A 21254-nucleotide genomic window follows, 5' to 3' on the forward strand; every position below is an offset into this window, starting at 1 on the left:
AAAGAGTCGTTAGGACATTCAGCTTTTCTTTACAAATAGGTAGCTACTAGTCACAAATGAACCTGGCTTGGGGCACCTGGGTGGCTCAGTTGGTTAAACACCTGCTTCTTGATTTCCACTCAGATCATGATCTCAGGGTCATGAGATCGAGCCCCGAGTTGAGCTCCTTGCTGGGCATGGAGACCACTTAAGACTCTCTCTCTCCCTCTCCCTGTGCCCTTCGCCCGATTGCACGCACATGTATGCGCTCGCTCCCTCTCTCAAAAAAAATTTTTTTTTAAATGAGCCTGCTTTTCTCAAAAGCAGGTGGGAAGTGTCCATATATCTTAAAATAACTCTACTACATGTATTATAAATCCATTTGAGGTCACAAAAGCAGTATTTCACGGGAATTACTGCACTGTCCAGTGTGGATCAACCATCTTTTGAGTTAGTATGAACTCTTCAGCAGAAGACTTCTTTATATTCTAATGATCTGTATGTTAATTAGGAGATAGGCTAAGCTATTCTGGCAGAAACCAAAAAGTGCAGTGGTCCAAATAAGACACTTCCACATGTTTATTTCCTTTCCACAGAACAGTCCAGAGGTAGGTGGACTCTCCAGGATGCGTGGGACTCCCCACCCACTCCTTAGAGTTAGCTGGACACTCAGATTCTTTCTGTCCTATTGCTTTTCCATCCCCATGGATATTCTCATCTGCGTGATCCAAGCTGGCTCACATGACCATGTTTGAGTTCTAGCCCATGGAAGAAGGAAAAAAAGAAAAGGAAATACACAGTCATTTTAAGGGTAAAAAGCAGAAGTTACAGATACCACTCTGTTCATATCCCATTGCAAGGACTCAGTCGCAAAACTGCACCTTGCGGCTGGGGAGGGAGAAGTCTGTAGTTGGGGGACCACAGCCACAGCTCAGGAGGTTCTGTATCTAAAAGAGAGGAGGAAGACTGGATCAGGGGAGTAGGTAGCAGTCTCAGACAGTCTTTAGTCTCCAGACTAACAGAATGGAGACTTTTATTTTGTAGGTGTAAAATGGATTTGTGTTTCCCCAAACAAGAAAAGACTAAAGCTTTCTTTGTAATTTTATTTCACATTTCGCATCAAGGAGGTCTTGTTTGTAACCTACAATATATCCTTTTTGTCATGATAGGAGACTTAGCCAGAGGCCCACAACTGAAGAATTAGAGCAAAGAAATATCCTAAAACGTGAGTATCTTATCTTATTTGGTGATTTCTCATGTAACCATTAACAAGCTTCCTTCAGAAATGATCCATTTATCAGTAGGAAACCTCCATGTTTATTCACGAATGATTAAAATGGCCCGCTTAGATCACATTTCCAGATAATTAAAAAAATGGGGTGCATGGATGGCTCAGTCAGTTAAGCACCCAATTCTTGATTTCCGCTCAGGTCGTGATTTCACAGTTTGTGAGATCGAGCCCCATGTGGGGCTCCATGCTGATAGCCTGGAGCCTGCCTGGAATTCTCTTTCCCTCTCTCTTTGCCCCTTCCCTACTTGTGCGCTCTCTCTCTCTCTAGCTCTCTAAAAATAAATAAGTAGAATTAAAAAAATAATTTCTTGAAAGTTGTATTTCATTTTATGGCTTTGAGCCTGATATCCCCCAGACCAGAGTCATGGTTGTGACAGTTGTTTTTAAGAAAGATGAAATATATCCATGTATTCTTTTACCCAAATGTTACATAGAAGAAAATGCTCTAGTCTGCTTGCAAATAAATGTCAAAGAAAAAGCCAAAGAATCCCCAAGGAAATAAATCAAACATTCCTATATTATTATTAATAATACAGTTTGTTGCCAGGTTTAACAAATGACTCCATTTAAAACAGAATTATGGTAAAAGAAATTCTTAAGCCCTTTTCATTTTCCTTTGTTATGATAATTCTGTTTCCCTTTTGAGTTATTTATAATTTCTCAGGAGTTAAGGAGTTCTCCATTCATTTTCCTACTTCATTTTCCCTTTCTCTTTTCCCTTCTGTTTTCTTTGACTTTACTTCTTACTCGCTAGTCCAGTAGAACTTCATTGGAGTTCGTATGTTAAAGCTATAAAACTAATAGAAGCACAGTTTGTCATTATATACTGTGTCCATGTGGTTACCAACCACAGTGACTTAAGTAATGGATATTTTTAAGTTGAGCCTAGCTGCAGTTTTATATATTATTAACCCAGTTTCAGAAGAGCTTTTTATTGTATGAAATATAAAAACATGAGGGCTGGGCAGAGCTCCGGATAGTACTACAATAGCAATGAGCTGCGGGCATGCTGGAAATCTTTTTCAATCAGGCTTTTAGAGGTAATTCTTGTCTGGATGATCCCCATTCTTCAATCTGAGTTGTTTTCTTTCCCTAAGGAATGAAAGAATTTTTTTAAGTTTATTTATTCATTCTGAGAGAGAAAGGGGCAGGGAGAGAAGTGAGGGAGACAGAATCCCAAGCAGGCCTCCACACCATCAGCACAAAGTCCAAAGCGGGGCTCAGACTCATGAACTTCAAGATCCTGACCTGAGCTGAGATCGAGTCAGATGCTTAACTGAGTGCGCCACACAGGTACCCCAGGAATGAAAGATTTTAATGATACGTTTATACTATACTTGCCATTACTAAGACAACCCAACAAAGAAGACTGAACAGTGAGAGGAACTGAGTCTATGGGATTCTTTCCTTGGAATGCTTTTTTCTGGCCGTTTGTGAGCAAAACTGGAATAGAACCCAAAGAAGGGCTTAACGTGACCATCAGTATGTAGAAGAGCCAGTACAGAGATGGAAAAAGTCATGGGTAGAAAAGCAAATAAAATTGTGTTTTAGTTTTCTGAGGAAGGATGAAAGCAACATTTAATTTTGACAACAACACAAAACCAAAAAAGCTCATGGCTTTTGATAGTAGGTCCCTGGAAAATATTTCTTGAACTAAATTTTAGGTAAGCTCAAGAGCAGACCGTAAGCTCCTAAAACACAAAGATTATGCCTTATTGGATGCCTGATGCAATACCTGGGGGGGGGATAAAAAAAGGAAGAGTGAATTCTGGGTAATTCTTTTCTGCTTCTGTGAGACAAATGGTGCCAAACCACATTGCTGTTTGGTTATTTGAGGAACTATTTCATAGATGTAGAAATTTATCACACATTGATCTTAAGTGCTGTCTTGGCGTCTATACCCCGTTTTCCTGGAGGTTCAGGGAAGAGGGAAACGCCAAAGTCAACTTCAGATTTGATTCCAGTCCTTTTTTTACTTCCTTCTTAGTTTATCTAACCATGCTTATTCTGGAAACAAAAGACACATTTCCAGTCTGGAGAGGCTGATAACTGGCTTACGATCTCCTGACATAATATTGTATGGCCAAGGGAAGCAGAAAAGAGAACTGGTAGAGGTCATCCAGAGCAATCCACTGAGCGGTCCCAGGGAACTGAATGGCATAGCTTACAATACTGTGTTCAGCCCCTGTGTGCCTCTGGGTTCTTCCACATAGATGACTCTTTTTTGTGTGTTTATTTCATGTCCAGCTTTTGTTCAAAAGCAGTATGATTGACTGCTATTTAAAAAAAGTCTGTGTGTGAGATGGTGTGGTTTTGGTTTTTTTTTTTTTTTTTTTTTTTTTTTTTTGGAACGTTTGCTTATTTTTGAGACAGAGAGAGACAGAGCATGAACGGGGGAGGGGCAGAGAGAGGGAGACACAGAATCCGAAGCAGGCTCCAGGCTCTGAGCTGTCAGCACACAGCTCGATGCAGGGCTCGAACTCATGGACCGTGAGATCATGACCCGAGCCGAAGTTGGACGCTTAACTGACTGAGCCACCCAGGCACCGCCAGTATTTTTGTTTGTTTGTTTGTTTGTTTGTTTGTTTGTTTGTTTTTAAGGACACTTATTTTAACTGGGTCATCTTATCTTGACAGACTAGGGAATTCATTCACAGAGTAAACTAATTCAGCAGCTGTCAAATCCAAGCTCATCATTAGTTTATTAAACATGAGTCAGGTGGCAGTCAGTGCAGATCTCACTTTCAGTGGAGACCAAGGGCACATTTTATTCCTTAATTTATCAGTCACCATAACACATCTTATTCCATCTCTTTCCTATTTTACTGCATCTAGGCTTTTTTAAACAAAAAACGAAATTATAAAGTTAGGTTTAATTGTACATTTTAGAACCAAGTCCTTAATATTATTAAAATAGAAAGCAAGTTCTGGTGCTTGAAAGGTCAACTTTTGCCTACCAGAAAAAGAGATACTCATGGAACACCTTTTACAGGGCAGGCATAGGAGATGCAGATCTGTTTAGCTATGACAATAGCTATATATTCTCTAGAGAAAAAGTATATTAGGCCATTGAGTGCTGTATTTTTTCCCAACATTTTATTATGAAATTTTTTAAATATAGAGAAAAGTTGAAAATTTTTATAGTAAACACCCATACATGTACTATTTATAATCTACTATTAACATTTTATCACATCTTGCTTTATCACATATCTGTCCTTACATTGATCCATGTTATTTTTTTGATGCATTTCAAAGTAAGTGTATAAATACGTTTTCATTTTCATGGTTTCATATAAAACCATGTAAAACCCACAAAAAATATTTGGCTTTAAGTTTATTTGTTTATTTTGAAAGAGAGAGAGAGTGAGGTGGGGCAGAGAGAGAAGGAGAGAGAGAATCCCAAGTGGATTTCACAGTGTCAGTACAGAGCCCCATGTGGGGCTTGAACTCACAAACCGTGAGATCCTGAGCTGAGCCAAAATCAAGAGTCAGATGCTCAACCAACGGAGCCCCCCAGGTGCCGCAAATATTTGGCTTTTATTAAACTTAGTTTATCTGAACCGATGACTCAGGAATATACCAGTTGCTGATGTTTTGGTGCTTTTCTGTCTTCTCCTTTTAGCTCATCCCTAAAATGCTCTGGGCAACATTTGCTAGCTGGGTAGGTTTCCTGTAGTGCCCATGGTTATTAAACCACATGTGTTGTTTGTGTGTTTATGGCAAATGCTTCCTGTGACTGCTCTGAAATATCCACCCCCCTGCTTTGATGGAGTTACTAAAGGCAAGGTTTGTCAATGAGTCACGTCACTTCCTTCATGAATATCCCTCCAGTCTATTTAGAGTGACCAGAAAGGTGTACATCCTACTGTATAATTAGTCCTTTACTAAACAGAGAAACAAAGAAAACGTTAAAAAAGAAAAGTGAGGGGCATCTGGGTGGCTGAGTCAGTCCCACTCTTGATTTGAGCTCAGGTCATGATCTCACCTCACAGTTGTGAGATCAAGCCCTGTGTCGTCAGCTCTGCACTGGGCCTGGAGCCTGCTTAAGATTCTCTCACTCCCTCTCCTTCTTCCCCTCCCCCTGCTCACCAGTACTCTCTCTCTCTCTCTCTCTCTCTGTCTGTCTCTCTCAAAAAAGAAATAACTAAATTTCATTTCATTTCATTTCATTTCATTTCATTTCAACTCAGTGAGTTTTTTTAAACTAAGATTTGACCTTGATTCTTTGTAAGAGATTTTACGAGTATTTAAAAAGATTCAGAAGATCAGTCATGTTGACTTCCCTCCACCTCTTACCTTCTTTAACTTCTTTAAAAGCACAATTTCAGGGGCACCTGGGTAGCCCAGCCGGTTAAGCATCTGACTTCAGCTCAGGTCATGATCTCACGGTTTGTGGGTTCGAGCCCCGCGTCGGGCTCTGGGCTGACGGCTCGGAGCCTGGAGCCTGCTTGGGATTCTGTGTCTCCCTCTCTCTGTCTCCCTCCCTCCCCTGCTCATACTCTGTCTCTATCTCAAAAAATAAATTAACATTAAAAAACTTAAAAAAATAAAAAAGGTAAAAGCATGATTTCAAATATGGAAATATGTAAGGAAGTCAGCTCCTGATGTTAAAAACGAATTCCCACATGGTAGAATTCTGTTTATTTAACTTCCTCAACTGCAGTTGGCCCTTCTTTTTTTAAATAGGTAACTTGCTATCACTCAGATGTACAGTATGCTTAATAATGTGAAATTATCCAATATTCCCTCACAAAAATTAAAGCATTTGTTGGCTTTGAGTCATATTAGATATCCACTTTTCTGTCTTTGAAAAAAGTACCTTTAAAAATATAGCACAATCACTTTATAGGAAGAATTGACTAAAATGCTTTGAAGATTATATTTTTCTTTTTATTAGTAATATCATTAAAGGCTGACCTTGTAAAGCCTTCCTTTGAATCACATGAACCACAAATTTAGCTTTTGTCTGTTATGTATAATTTATAACCTACATGCCTTGCCCAACTCATATAAAGTAAATATTTGACCCTAAGGACATATTTTAAGGATATCAAAGGATATATATTTTGTGAAGCAATTAGAAAAACCCACAGTATTTTCATAGGAGGAAATATGAATTATAACAAAATTTGTTTGACACACAGGCACTTCCTGAAAGTGTACTAACTGCCTGTTTCTTATCTCGCAGGGTGATTTCAGCTTATGTTTACTCTTTGTCTAAATAACCAGACTCAGCATTCCTTTTCTTATGAATTAAAATTATTATTTTGGAAGAATGTGGAAACTTTTCTCTGTCCAGATATGGGAAGTTAATAGAGAATTTAGCCTGTTCAACTAACAAATACAATCGGTGCAAATATTGAATACTGATGTTTTATTCATTATAAAAACAATCTTAGTAGTAAGAAGTCTATTTGAATTTTTAAAATAAATTTATCTTTTCATAGAACAGACTTTTCTTTTTCAACGTTTTGGTTGAGCCTTTTTGTATTGTGTGATGTTCCTTCAATACAATTCGTAACAGCATCTTCTAAGAGATCATCTTTTGTAAGCGTTGGTGTCCAAGAAGTAAAATCTATGCTCATGTTATCAAACAAACGATGAGCTATTGGAAGCAACAGAGAAAAGTTCATCAAATAAGTAATGATTAAGATCTGAAGGGGTATTTATTTCTTTAAAATCCCTGGTCATTTTTCTCTTAATCCCATCCGTTGGACAGCATTCATTAAATTGGCCGTTAAATTTTACTATTTGGTGAAGCACTAGAGAAAAAAAAGACTTTGGAAAGTCAAGTCACAAGAAAATAAATCATCTCCATCAACAGTACACCATAATAACCCCATTCAGAACATTCTGGTTTGAAGTCAGACTCCAAAGAAATGACTGCATTCTGCTACTGTGGAAACCAAAGCAGACAAAATCAAGTATTTTGGTTGGATTTGAATGGAAATCAACTCAGACATGCATCAGATGGTTCTAATTTGCTCTTTTGATATGTCTCAGATCTTTATGTGAAGGCCAGATCCAGAAGTAAGTTTTTATCTGCCTTCTGATAAATTGTGCTTATAAGCCCATGAGATGTTCAGCAATGAAAGGTTTTCACCAGAGTGTGGACACCCTTATAGTTTTTTTCAGAACACAATATGAAGTCAGGAAGCAAAAAGGTTTATAGTCAGTAAGGAAACCGATCCCATAAGGAGAAAAAGTAATATATAAATTAATGATCGATCTTTCTGCAAAATCTTTTGACAACTTTTTATGTCAGAGTGTTTGATCATTATCTAAGTCCAATAGTTGTGGCCTGATCTACTTTTCTGATTATAAAATCGTTTATAGTAACTAAGTCTTCCTGCCTTTCCTCCCCCACCCTCATTCATAAACAGAAAAGAATGAAGAGGAAGAACAAGAAGCAAAAATGGAACTTAAGCGCAGACTCAGCAGAAAGGTGATGAAAACATGACTGTTAATGATCATGTGTGTTTTGAGATATACTTCATTATTTAAATGCAGATCAGCCCTCTGCCTTTACATTTGATACTGAGGAATAATTACTCCGATTAGTTCACTACCTAATCAAAGACATTAAGATCAATGGAATGCATATAATATGGATTATGTTTATATTTACGATTGCATGATATGCTAATTTGAAAAGTTAACAATCAAAAGTTTTAAATTACATTTACCAATTACGAATATAGCATGTAATCTGTGTGAATACTTGTTTAAATGCGAAGAGGAACAAAAAAGAAAAGAAAATCACACAAATGTCTTTTATTCAGCGATAACCATTATTAACATTTCAATATACAGTTTTTATTTTTTTTTATTTTTATTTTTTTTCAATATACAGTTTTTTAAAATGCTCACGTCTTCTGTGTAGTCTTGGAAATATTACATAAATATTAAATTGAAGATCTGCCACTAGTCCATGTGTGAGCTGGGTCAGGAATTTATTAAGTGAACTTGAGTACCCAACCTGCCTGCTGCTGGGCTACCTAACTTGACAAATGGCTTACCTCCAAAACTCAGACTGTTGTTTCCACCCACTCATAAAAACATAAATCTGACACCAGGGTCATCACTTTTTCTGTGTTAGAATAACAATAGTCTTCAGAAAAATTAAGCACTATCAGAGTTTATCTTTCATTATATTTCACTATAAATCTTATAGTGATATATATATCACTATATATATATACAAATATATAAAGATTTACTTGTAATTCTTCAGATTATACCTTTCACACCTGGATAAGGCAGGATAAGTAAAATATGACATCTGCAGTGAAGTGTGTGACCTGACCCACGTTTATCTGAGATGGCTGGGGAGTCCACAGCAAAAGCACTCTAAGGCATACAGAAGAAACTCCATTCCCATGGAAAAGTTGGAGACTATTTTGAGAGATTTTGGTTTTCATTTTTAGGGAAAAAGATCCTTAATTCATCTCTTTTTTTTTTTTTTTTTTCAAAGATCCTACATGTCAAGTAATGATCAAGCTGACAAAGTTCCTGTAAACTGAATTGCTAGAGATGGCTCTTGTGGCATTCGGTGGCTGTTATGTTACCAGCTACAAATAAGAATAGCCCCTCCTCACTGTCCATGCACACCTCTGCCATACACAGTCATCTTTTGTCAATCCATTTGGGCCCCACCAGGAGGCAACAGAGCCTGGCCTGACCCCCTGACTCCCGCTTCCCTCCACTCTACAGAGCTCTTTGCCATAGGTACAGAACATTCCATCGCGCTAATAACACAGTCCTAAAGGGCAAGACTGGATGGAGAATTTCTGACCCATGTTGCCTCTGGTCCCTTGCCTTTTGGGCACTCCCCAGAGGCAGTGGTTTCTCTACCTCCTTACCCCCACATGCCCTGGAGAGGCAGTAAGAAGCTAGCAATCTAGATTGAACAACATGTGAGTATAAGGGAACCATTTAGATCATTCCTCCCTCTGTCCATTGCCTACCAGGGCTTTATGAAGCTAGAAGGAGTCATGGTTGCCATACCCCAGCTCAAGTGAACTCAGAGTGTAGACCCAGGCCCTTATAGGAGTGCTCAAGTGACTTGAATGTTAGAGCATTGACCTGCTTCAGCCTCTGATTTTACTCAAGAGGACACTGAGGCTCAGGAAAGGTTTTTTGGGTGTTTGTTTGTTTGTTTGTTTGTTTGTTTTCCACAAACATCATTTTTGTGTGTCAAGGTGCTCAGTTTTTTTAAATTGAAGTTGTATGCATAAGGAACCTCTCCAAAGAAGACCACTTAGACAATGAATGGTCTGGCTGTATACACAGTACATCTATGGGTAAAAAAGATACTGGAAATGGACCCCATGGGTAAAAGAGGCCTGGGTCCATGGCATCTCCAGACTGAGAGAAGCCACAGAAGCATGAACCTTAGTAGCAGAGAGTAGGTCATGCCTGTCAGCTAGGGCCCAGCAATCTTTAGTCTCTCAGAGCCATCTCTCTTTATTCTTGGGCTTGGGAAAGGACCAAGAGAGGAGAACAAATACACTGGGCTGGGTGGATTAAATATAACTGTAAATTTGAATTTGACTAAGACCATAGGAGGAATCCAAGTTATTAGAAGTGTCTTAAAGGTCTCAGCCTATTGTAAGCAGTTAAGGCCCACTGAATGTACTCCGTGCCCCTGTGCATTTCTGCACAGCAGCTTTTCCCACCAGGATAATGTCAAATCTGGGCCTGGGTCTCTAGTCTTTCCCAGAAGACCACCATAGACACGCCCTTCATCGGACCATTTCTTTGTCATAACTTTGTACATTTCTGAATATAGAGGTTTAATATAATAGGAACAGAGATCTCATTTCGAAAAGTTACAGTGCTTTTGTCTGGATGATTCAGTCTCCAAGCCAGCCATCCTATATCTGGATTGCTATTGTGTCTGCGTGGCTTCGTGTTCCTTGTGTCAGGGATGACAGGTGCCTTTATCGCAATGCCAGGCAAGTTGGGGAAAATAGCATAACACAGATGGCTGCCAACGCCTGTGACCTATCTAACAATGATGATTTTTATAGTTTCAGAATTAGGGCACACTGCTTTCTGGTTCTCATTAAACTCCCAAGATGCTGCTGCCTTTTTTTTCTCTTTTGGATATCTGAAAGTGACCTTGTTTAACCATAACTTTGAAGTTCTCTATAGACAACTTGCCACCATGAGGCTGTAAATGGTCTCCTGAACTTGTCCTTTTTTCCCTATCCCCCTGCAGCTCAGCCTGAGACCTACAGTGGCCGAGCTCCAAGCTCGAAGGATCCTGCGGTTTAATGAGTATGTGGAAGTCACCGAGTCTCCTGACTACGATCGCCGGGCAGACAAGCCCTGGGCCAGGTTAACACCTGCAGACAAGGCAAGAAATCCTCATGGTTTTAGCCATGATTTTATTTATGATTTTATTGCTTTTCTCAAAGCTTCAATATCCGTGTGGCCTCACCCCGCAAACACACACATACTCAGTCGTCCCAGGAGGCTAGATATTACCACATAACTCAAAAGTTTTCTGCCTTTAGTTATTTGAGCCACTTAAGTGATCCATTTAGGAATTGCAATGGAGTTCTTTCAGCTAAGTCTCAGAAAAAATGAGTTCTTAGTTACCGTGTAACCTGCCTGCATTCATACCTGGATTGAGGGCACGGTAGTTCCACGGCCATGATTTTTCCTTACTCTTAGAAAATATAATTTATACAAGTTATCATTTTCAAGGGATATGTTAATAGTGAAAAAGGTATTGATCTATATGAAGGCTGACACACTTTTTCTACAAACAGCCAGAGAGTAAATATTTTAGGCTTTGTGGGCCATATAGTCTTTGTTGCAATAGCTCAGCTCTGTCGTAGTCTGAAAGCAGCCATAGACAACAGGTAAGTGAATGGATGTATATGTGTTCCAATAAAACTTTTTTTACAAGAACAGGTGGTGGGCCAGATTTCCCCTGCAGGCCATGGTTTACCAACTCTTAATCTATATCATAGCTCACAGTCCAGAAAAACTTGAAATGTATAGTGAGTCCCATCATGGAGAAAGACTATTTTATGAGTAATATAGTTCCAAAGCCAAACAATTTTGCTAACCTTTTGTTTTCAAATTCTTCAGTTTAGGGTTTTCCTAATATCCCAAATAATGATTTCTAATTTTTGTCTCTAAGCAAAATTTGGTATCAAATAAACTCATGCCACGTTCAGTCTTAATGCTAGAGCTCAGTATTTTAATTATATGCCGTGCTGAAGCTTTTTAATAGGTTTCATTCTGTAAAGCACCTGCTGCATTCAAGCACGTATCAGAGATATAGATCAGAAATCATCTGCTCATAAGAAGAAATGAAAATGAGGGAGGAAAATGATCACAAAGGAAGGATGTTTGGAATGAGAATAGAGGGTAGAGGGAGGCTAAGAATAGCACCCAAGGGACCCAACATTGGTGAAGAGGCAGTTGAACATGAAGAAGAAATGTCTGTGAGGTAGGGAAAGAGGAGAAGACGTAGCCCAATAGCCTAGGAAGGAGAAGATCAGGTCACAAGTGGTTAGTCATGTGGCTAGAGGGGACGTTTTAGCAGTCTGGTGGGTGGAAGTCTGACTAGTAGAGAAAAGGAAAATAAAATAAAACTTCAAGAGTCTTGGCTGTGAAGGAGAAGCCATAGAAGGAGGTAATCACTTGAGCGGTGATGATTGTGGAGGCTGCAAGCTTTTATATATACGAGAAATACCTGAGCAATCTTTTATGCCACAAAGAAGGGGCCAAAAGAAAAAGAAAGTTTGAATACATAGGAGAAAAGGCCAGTAACTGATATAGTAGGGCATAATCAATGGAGCAGCAGGAGAATGTATGTTTGTAGAAAAGGCAAGGAGGAGACCCTTGCGGCTGGGATGGAGAGCACAGGCTGAGGAACGCCCTAAAGGTAGAAGCTTCTCCAAGGCAGGTAAAATCACTCAGGTTGAGGGAAGCCAGAGGGGATGAAGAAGATTGGTACTCAGGTCCGTGTCAAGCTCACTGATAATCAGTGCCTTGTTTCTTGAAGGAAATGTCAAGGTTATGGGTTACAAAGAATTGCCTGTAAACTACTTACTGTGGTTTCTTGCCCTCACCCCTAAGGCTCCCTGTGTAAAGTCCAGCCCTGTGCTATTCCCTAGGTTACCAAGAAGAAGAATGCCTGGCCTTGAGAGCCTTGTGTTCTTGTCAGAGGGTATACTCATGGACACAAGTGCTGTGAGTGCAGAGTGCATGGAGTCCTGAGAGAGGGAAAGGGGAAAGGTGGGAAGATTTGGGGGCAAGCCCCTCCCACCCTTGAGGTGAGCCTTGAAGGTATCTCATTAAGCACGGTGTGGACAGCGGGAGCCTACCATTTGCCTGCTGCCTACTCCTCACATCCAGGTCTCCGGCAAGTTGTCATGGGGTGTGAAAAACATGTCTCCCCCTAGGAGCCCCTGTTGGGCTGATGTGAAACACAGCTAAGACTATTGAGTGTGTTTTATCCTAATCACAGCCCTCAACCAGCAGCCCTTTGCTCTTCCCTTTACTGCCTCACACGTAATTCTGAGTGGTTTCCACTGCTTTATTTGCCTTCCTTCCTGCACTTTCCCCTCTCTGTTCAGCAGCAGTAGACTTCACTTATGACCTCATGTGTTGTCTGACACCTCACAAAGAAACACGAGGCTTGAGGTCAGGTGCAGTCTTTAGGGTGAGTGTTAACAACAGATAACATTTCTTTCTCAACCCTAACCCTATCTCAGTTCTGGTCGTATACATTCTTCTGGCATTTTGGTTTTTTTTTTTTTTTAGTTGTGAATTATATCACATGGTGAAGAATGTGTGAAACAAATGTACCATTTAACTAATAAAAGGAAGAGACCTGTTTTATTAATCCCTGAATATTACTAGTACCTGAAAAGAGCTCTGTGTGCTCCTTCCCAATTGCATTTCTCTCCCTTCCATAAGGAATAACCACCAGGGCACCTGGATGGCTTAATTGGTTGAGCATCTGCCTTCAGCTCAGGTCACGATCTCACAGTTTGTGGGTTCGAGCCCCGTGTCGGGCTCTGTGCTGACAGCTCAGAGCCTGGAGCCTGCTTCAGATTCTGTGTCTCCCTCTTTCTCTGCCCTTTATACCCCACCCCCAAAATAAATAAACATTAAAAAATTAAAAAAAAAAAGGAATAGCCACCACCCTGACTTTTGTCTTAATTATTTCCTTTCTTTCCTTTTTAGGAGTTTAACCACCTTATTTATACCTCTAAACAATAGCTGTATATTTGTTAGTTTTGCCAGTTTTGGAGGCTAAGTACGTCATATGCTGTACTTCTGGGTGTTGCATCATTCAGTCAACACCAAAGAATCTGGGTTAACGCACTAGGCCATCATTTTTCTTTTTCACTGAAATATAATACTTTGTCATATGTATCAGTCACAAAGTAATTATCCATTTAGTTGTTGATTACTTAGTTTCTAGATTTTACATTCGCAAGCTATATACTATGAAGATTCGTGTATCATCTTCAGGGAAATGGATCCAGGACTTTTTTCTAGCATATATTCCTTCCAATGGGATTGCTGGGTCCTAGAATGTAGGAATGTTCGGCTAAATTAGGCAGTGGCAATAGCTTTCCAAAATAATTGCTGTGGTTTACTCTCCCACCAGCAAAGGTTAAAACTTCCCATGGTTCTATGTTCTTGCCAACATGTGATGGTCAGGCTTTTTGTTCCTTTTTTGTTGTTTTTTTTACTTGACAACCTAGTGGTTATGAAATAATATTTCATTGCACTTATACTTTGCCTCTCATTAATTACTAATGAGGTTGAGCATATTGTCATACCTATTCTGCATACGGATTCTACTTTTGTGCCTGTCTTTTGTCTATTTTCTTTTGGGTTATCAATTTCTTGTTGATTCATAGGAGTCCTTCCTATATTTCAGTTATCTATATTGTAAATACATATTTATCTTCTCCTGACTTATAACATTGTATTCTCTTTATGGTATGTTTTGACAAAAGAGATTCTTACCTTTAATACAGTGAATTTATCCACTTTTTCTTTATGGCTTGTGATTTTGTTTCTTGAAAAAATTCTTCCCATACCAAAATCCAAAATGTATTCTGCTATACTGTTTTCCAAAACATGTATAGTTTTGCTTTTCACATTTAAGTTCTTCATTTACCTAGAGCTGATGTCTTTAGAAGATATAAGATATGCCTTTAACTCTGTAGAGTAGATCATCTCTAGTATGTTTTCTATGTTGCTGTTTGCTCTTTGGTCTTCTTTCTTCTAAGTTTCTTGCCTTTATTTGGCTGTTCTTTTCTAACTTAAGATGGACTCTAAATCATTAACCTTCTTCTTTCTTTTTTTTCTGATATAAGCACCGAAAGCTATATATGGCGCTGTATTTCAGTGGTTCCCAACCTTGGTTACACATTACATTCACCCAGAGGAGCTATAAGAATGCTGATCCCTGGGACCCACCTCCAAAGATACTGATTTAATTGGTCTGAGGTGTGGCCTTAAATACTGGGATTTTAAAAGTATATGGTCAGTAATTATAAAATGTTCCATATATCCTTGAAAACTGTGTGTGTTCAGTTTGGGGGTATGGCATTTAAAATATGTCTGAAACTAAATCTTGTTGGTCTCATTCAGATTTCTGTATCCTTGGCTTTTTTATCCTTGCTTTTTTTTTTTTTTTTTTTTTTTGTCTGCCTGGTCTATCCTATACCAAGAGAGGAATATGTTATCTCTCCCAATACATATATGGGTCTTCCCTTCTCTTTATAATTCTATCAATTTTACTTCCTATATTCCGAGATTGTGTTAATAGATATATATGTTTAGAATAATTACATTTTCCTGATGAAGCCTTTATTATGAGACTCTATTCAAGAAATGCTTTCTGTTGTAAAGACTATTTTATCCAATATTATTTTAACATAAAGGTGAGTTGTTTTAGACCACCTTAGTTCAATGAATTCACACTGTAAACCCATGTGAGGGCTACTTATGGATTCATATATTTAGGATAGATTTCATTCTCCCTCACCCACTAAGCATCAGCATGACACTTTCTGTGCGGTTCTCTAGGATCAGACATTCTAACATAGCCTTCACTGAGGCTATGCCATAAGAGCCCCTCTCTATGGCAGGAGGATCATGTATTAGACTTTCCACCTTGGGCAGGTTTTGTCTCTGGTCTTCAGTATCTCACTAAGCTATGAAGATGACCGCTTGGAGTCACCACATAGCAAATGCCCTCAAGGTCAAAGGCAATTTCAGTGCTCTCCTTACCCCATTTCTCTGCGCTTCATCTTCATTTATTATTTTCCATCGAAGTATTTTTTACTTTCTTACCAGCTAATTAGTACACTTAAGATAATTTTTTAATGTTATATACAGCATTTTACTTGGTTTTTCAGTAGAAGGGCTAGTCAAGGTATGTCGTTTTGTAAGAATAGTATAGAGGTGCCTGGCTGGCTCAGTCAGAAGAGCATGCAACTCTTTTTTTTTTTTTTTAAGTTTTTTATTTATTTTGAGAGAGAGAATGCACACAGAACGGACAGCAAGAGGGCAGAAAGAGAGAGAATCCCGAGCAGGCTTTGCCCTGTCAGCGTGGAGCCCGATTCAGGGCTTGAACTCACAAACTGTGAGATCATGACCTGAGCTGGAGTCAGACGTTTAACTAACCGAGCCACCCAGGTGCCCTGAGCTTGCTTCTCTTGATCTCAGGGCCATGAGTTCAAGCCCCATGTTGGGTATAGAGAGTACTAAAAAAAATAAATAAACTTTTTTAAAAAATCTTAAAAAAAAATGAAAGAAATTGTGTACACTGTTGTGTAAGTTTTCTTACATTCTCCTCCCCTAGTTGTGGGCTTTTGGTCACTCACCTCTTATTTAGTGACTCTCAGTTGTCCCTGCTCCAGTCACCATTTCTGTGCAGTAAACGTCCCAAAGCTTAGTGACTGAAAATCACAACTATGTTATTCCATCTTACAGATTTTGTGGGTTGGGGATTTAGTCAGGACTCAGCTAGGCAATTCTGCTTTTCATGAGGTTGACTCTGGGTACTCAGTGTTACTCAACTGACAGATACGTTGCTCTGGAGGGTCCCAGATGGCTTCTTTACATGTCTGTTATCTTAGGATGGCTCAGAAGCTGGGCTCAGTTGAGGCTATCCACCAAAGCACCTACACATGGCCTCTTCTGCATAGTGGCCTCAGACTTGTCACACTTATTACACGGTAGCTGGCTTTTTCCAGAGCCAGTGGCCCAAGAGAACAAGGTAAAAGCCGTATGGCTTTATCTAACCCTACTTTAGAAGACACCCAGCCTTATTCCTCCACATTCTATTACTTATAAGTAGGTCATAAGATCAGCCCAGCTTCAGAGCGAGGGGAATTCGCTCTACCTCTCAATGAGGGATTGGCAAGGTCATATTGCAGAAGAACATGTGAGCTGGAGGTGTTATTGCTGCCATCTTTTACAAATGTAATTGCCACATCCACCATTCCCAGCTGGCTTGATATTCAAATGCTGAATTTCACAAAGGCAGGTAGGGAGTGGCCTGGGAAATGAGTAAAGATCACAGCAGGTACAAAGTATGGAAGCAGCGGGAGTCTAAATGATTAAATTTTCCATACCCTAGAAATAGTCATTTCTAACTCATGTCTGTTGTTGGAAGGCTAAACTCCTTCATCTCTAGTTATAATAAGAGGATTTTTCTTTTTAATTTTGTGTTGAAACAAAAATAGATTTTTGTGCCGGATTTCTAGGCTGCAGGGGAGGTCTACTTGGTCAGTTTTTCTTCTGCAGGCCTAGTGTCTGTTCAAGAGCACTTTAAAGGCACATGACTGGCATCTCCCCCGCAGAGCAAACTCTGAGCCCCAGAGCTCAGCCAGAACCCCTCCCTCCTCACATGTGAGGCTCATTATTTTTCCTGTGACATTGTCTCTCCCATTTCTCCTGACACTTGTGAAGCTCTAAAGGACAGCATTTTTAGAACTGGATTTATATTGTAAAATATTTTTCCTTGACGAAAAATAAGAATCATTTCTTTTAGATTAAAAAAAATGTTCCATGCTTTTTAAAGATAGAAGATAGAAAAACACAACAATTTAAAATGCCATTAATGTATGGTATATTGTGTATACACAAATGACTCATGTTTGTCAGCAAAAATCAGAATATTCAAAAATATAAAAAGAAGAAACAACAATTATAGTGCGTATCAGTGCATGGTACTTTTAAGAACTTCTAAAAATATTATTTTCTACCTACCTAACACTGAAAAAAATAGTTATTTATTTTCTCTACATGTTAAAAGAGGAATATAATGAAATGTTACTTATTGCCCAGAGATACTATTAATGGTCTTAGTGTGTTTGTCATCTTAGAATGAAAATAATATGTGCTAAACACCATTGTTGTAACAAGCATTTCTGGATTTGTGTTGCTTTTTACCTTAAAATAAAACTCTTCATGATATATAATGATAGGTTAAAGATCATGTATTTTATTCAACGAGTATATATTTTATTCTATAAGTAATGTATTTTATACCAGTTAGGTATAATAATCTGTAATTTAACTTTCATGGTAAAAAAGAGTTTTACTTTTTCACTTTTGAACTATAAATCCCATTTAAAGAAAAACAAATATTGGAATCAAGTATTTCCACCTCTGCTCTCAAAATAAACACTGGACTTCCTGCCTCCTAAAGGGGCCATCCTTCTGTCTCTTCTCCTCCTACTATTTCTTGGCCCCACTAAGATACGACTTTGCATTTAAAAAAATCTTTGAAGTTCAAGTGTGTAAAGAGAAGGGGTCGGGAGGCAGTCAATAACCAATCAAATCTCATTCTGTGAAAACACTGTGGAGAATGCTGTAGAGAATCTCATAAATCCGGTAGCCTTATTAAATTGCTCAAATTGGGAAAGAGAAGTGGTGGGAGAAATGCCTTATTAATTGTGAATTTGAGCTTAATTCACCTTTAAAATACAACTTTCAGGGCACCTGGGTGGCTCAGTCGGTTAAGTGTCCGACTTCAGCTCAGGTCATGATCTCACAGCTTGTGAGTTCGAGCTCCTGTGTCACGTTCTGTGCTGACAGTTCAGAACCTGAAGTCTGCTTCAGATTCTATGTCTCCCTCTCTCTGTGTCCCTCCCCTACTCATTTTCTCTCTCCTTCTCTCTCTCTCTCTCTCTCTCTCTCTCAAAAATAAACATTTTAAAAAATTAAAAAAAATAAAATACAATTTTCAATTTTAAAATATATGTACTTGAGTACAGCACTAGAAACAGATATACAAACATAAAGATACAGATGATGTCTATCTGTATCTGTGCTGAAGTGGATAAATGAGCCTTAAGATGACAGAATAGGCAGAGCCAGAGAAGGCCATCAACTTGGCCTGAAGATCAAGGTTAACCTGACAGTTGCCATCTCCCTGGGGTAGGCTATGAAGCTCCATGGTACAGAGGAGAGGACAGGCTTTAGAGCTGGGCTTTCAAGGGTTTGATTTCTGACTTGGCCACTTGGGAGATGTTTGACCTTGGCTAAATCATTTAACTTGAGTTTCCTTACTTGTAGAGCCAATTATATCCATCTTGAGAATTAGGTAATGTATTCATGAAATTCTAGCTCATCAATAAATGGTAGCGCTTACCAGTGTTACATTCATGGGCAGGCTTCATAATCTAAGCTTTGTTCCCCATTGGTGATGTTTTCATTATGCTTTGAAACCTCAGTTTACAGTCTAGTTGAAAATTATCCAGTGAAGGGGCACCTAGGTGGCACAGTCAGTTGAGTGTTGGACTCTTGGTCATGATCCCAGGGTTGTGGAATTGAGCCCTGTGTCAGGCTCTGTGCTGAGTATGGAGCCTGCTTGAGAGTCTCTCTTTCTATCTCTGTCTTAAAAAATATAAATGAATGAATGAGTGAATGAATGGATGAATGAAATTATCCAGTGAAAGAGAATTGAAAATGCAGATAGTACATGGTTTGCCCTAGAAGTTACTCAGTAATTACTTATATATTAAAACCCTTGTAATAATTAACTGTCCTAGGGGGTGCATGGGTGGCTCAGTAGGTTAAATGCCTGACTTTTGATTTTGGCTCAGGTCATGATCTCATGGTTTGTGAGATTGAACCCTGCAACAGACTCTGTGCTGACAGTGAGGAGCCTGCTTGGGATTCTCTTTCCTTCTCTCTCTGCCTCACCCTGCTCACATGCTTTCTCTCTCTCAAAATAAATAAATAAACTTAAAAAGAAGAAGAAAGGGGCATCTGGGTGGCTCAGTTGGTTAAGCATCTGACTCTTGTTTTCTGCTAAGGTCATGATCCCATGGTTCGTGAGTTTGCCCCCCATATAGGGCTCTGCACTGACAGTGCTCTCTCTTTTTCTCTCTCTCTTAAAATAAATAAATAACCTTAAAATAATAAAATAAGAGAATAAAATAGAACTGTCCTAGATAATGGGGACATAAAGATGAACGTACTACCCTTCCAGGAATGCACTGTCTAAACAGGTCACAGGAAAGACTGAGATTTTGATTCTCTGCCGAGATATTCTTGGCCTGTTCCTGGTTGTCCTGGCAGCAAAGAAGAGTACACTTACCTCTGCATAGCATCGAGCTTGATGAGTAGTCAAGAAATTCCCTCCTTGTTCCACATCAGATTTTTACCAAAGAAATAAGCAGAAGACATCAAATGATGGGAGCTCTAGTTAATCCTGGCTTCACCGCTCATGCTATTTGAGAAGGCAGCAGGGCCCATATTTTCAAAAATTACCTGATGCTCCTGGCCAGGATGACCCCGGAGCTGACTGGAAGAGATTAAGCAGACCTTCCATCGCTGGTCATCACTAGTCAATTTTAAACTTCATTTCAGTCATTTTTGTTTCCTCTTTCCTCTCTATTATTCTCATGGTACCAAAAAATGCTGTGTATTTCCTCTCAGTGCTATCTCCTGGGGTTTGTTTTGTTCCAGTCTTAGAAATACCTGGTTTTGGCTCAGTGACTTACCAGTGTTGGGTCCAGCTCAGCACCATTCAGGCTCCAATCTCACTACAGCAGCCTAGCCTGTGTATCTTTCTACACAATCAGTTCCATTTACATTTATGAGAGAAGCCATTAGGCCTAAACTCTGGCCTCATTTGCATAGAAAGGAGTTAAGATTATTGTACTTGTATTTTCTGAACACAAAGCATCTTTAATCACTCTTTTCCTCTCATAACCTTCTTTAAATAGTAAGAGGAAGCAATTCTTGGACTATAATTGTGTTAGTCCTGCAGTGAATTTTTGAAAGGAGTATTGCATTTCTTTAATTGACTGTAGTCATGTCTTGCTGATAACATATTTCCAAATAATCAGTCCCTAGAATTTCACATCATATTCATTGCCTATAACTGACTCATTATTCCTAATTACAAACCAGCCCACACAACATAGAGACCTGAGGCAATTATCTGGATGACTTAGGCTCTGATGCTCGTTTCATTGGAAAGACTGCGGGACTTGAAGTAAGAAGGCCTACGTATGAGCCCATCTTTGCCCTTTAACATCCGTTCGATATCTAGCAAGTCACCCTATCTCTCAAGAGCTCCATTTTATCATTTGTAAGATGAGATAGTGTTCGCGTTATCAACTGTTTAGTGACTTAACCATCTTATTTTGCTCACCACTTCCAAGATGGCTCCCTCACTGTCACATCTGTGCCTTGTTGCTTCTTGGCCTCTGTAGGCACCCACATGGCACCCCATCCTCCCTGGCCTCTTCCTGTACAGTATGGCTTCCTGGCTTTCTCACAGTATGGTCTCCTGAGAGTGGTCACATTTTTTTTTTTACATGGCAGCTGACTTCCAGGAAGAAGGAGACAAAAGATGCCAAACCAGTCAAGGGCTACATCCCAGACTAGCACAACCTCACCTCCTCTGTGTTCTGTTGCTTAAAGTAGTTGCAGGACTCATCCAGATTCAAGGCTGGAGAGACAGACT

General features: G+C 39.3%; 1 protein-coding gene across 6 annotated transcripts in view; it reads left to right on the forward strand.

The window, feature by feature from the left end:
- The window catches only part of PHACTR2 (phosphatase and actin regulator 2), a 132123-nt gene that overhangs the window by 90988 nt on the left and 19881 nt on the right, over positions 1-21254 (forward strand). For all 6 annotated transcript variants that reach the window (XM_047857872.1, XM_047857874.1, XM_047857877.1 and 3 more), the window contains 3 exons: positions 1149-1204; positions 7657-7718; positions 10497-10634. In XM_047857872.1, coding sequence (XP_047713828.1) covers positions 1149-1204; positions 7657-7718; positions 10497-10634 — 256 coding nt within the window. The remainder of the gene's footprint in view (positions 1-1148; positions 1205-7656; positions 7719-10496; positions 10635-21254) is intronic.

The sequence above is a fragment of the Prionailurus viverrinus genome, chromosome B2 (assembly GCF_022837055.1).
Source record: "Prionailurus viverrinus isolate Anna chromosome B2, UM_Priviv_1.0, whole genome shotgun sequence".
In the NCBI taxonomy this organism is placed as follows: domain Eukaryota; kingdom Metazoa; phylum Chordata; class Mammalia; order Carnivora; family Felidae; genus Prionailurus; species Prionailurus viverrinus.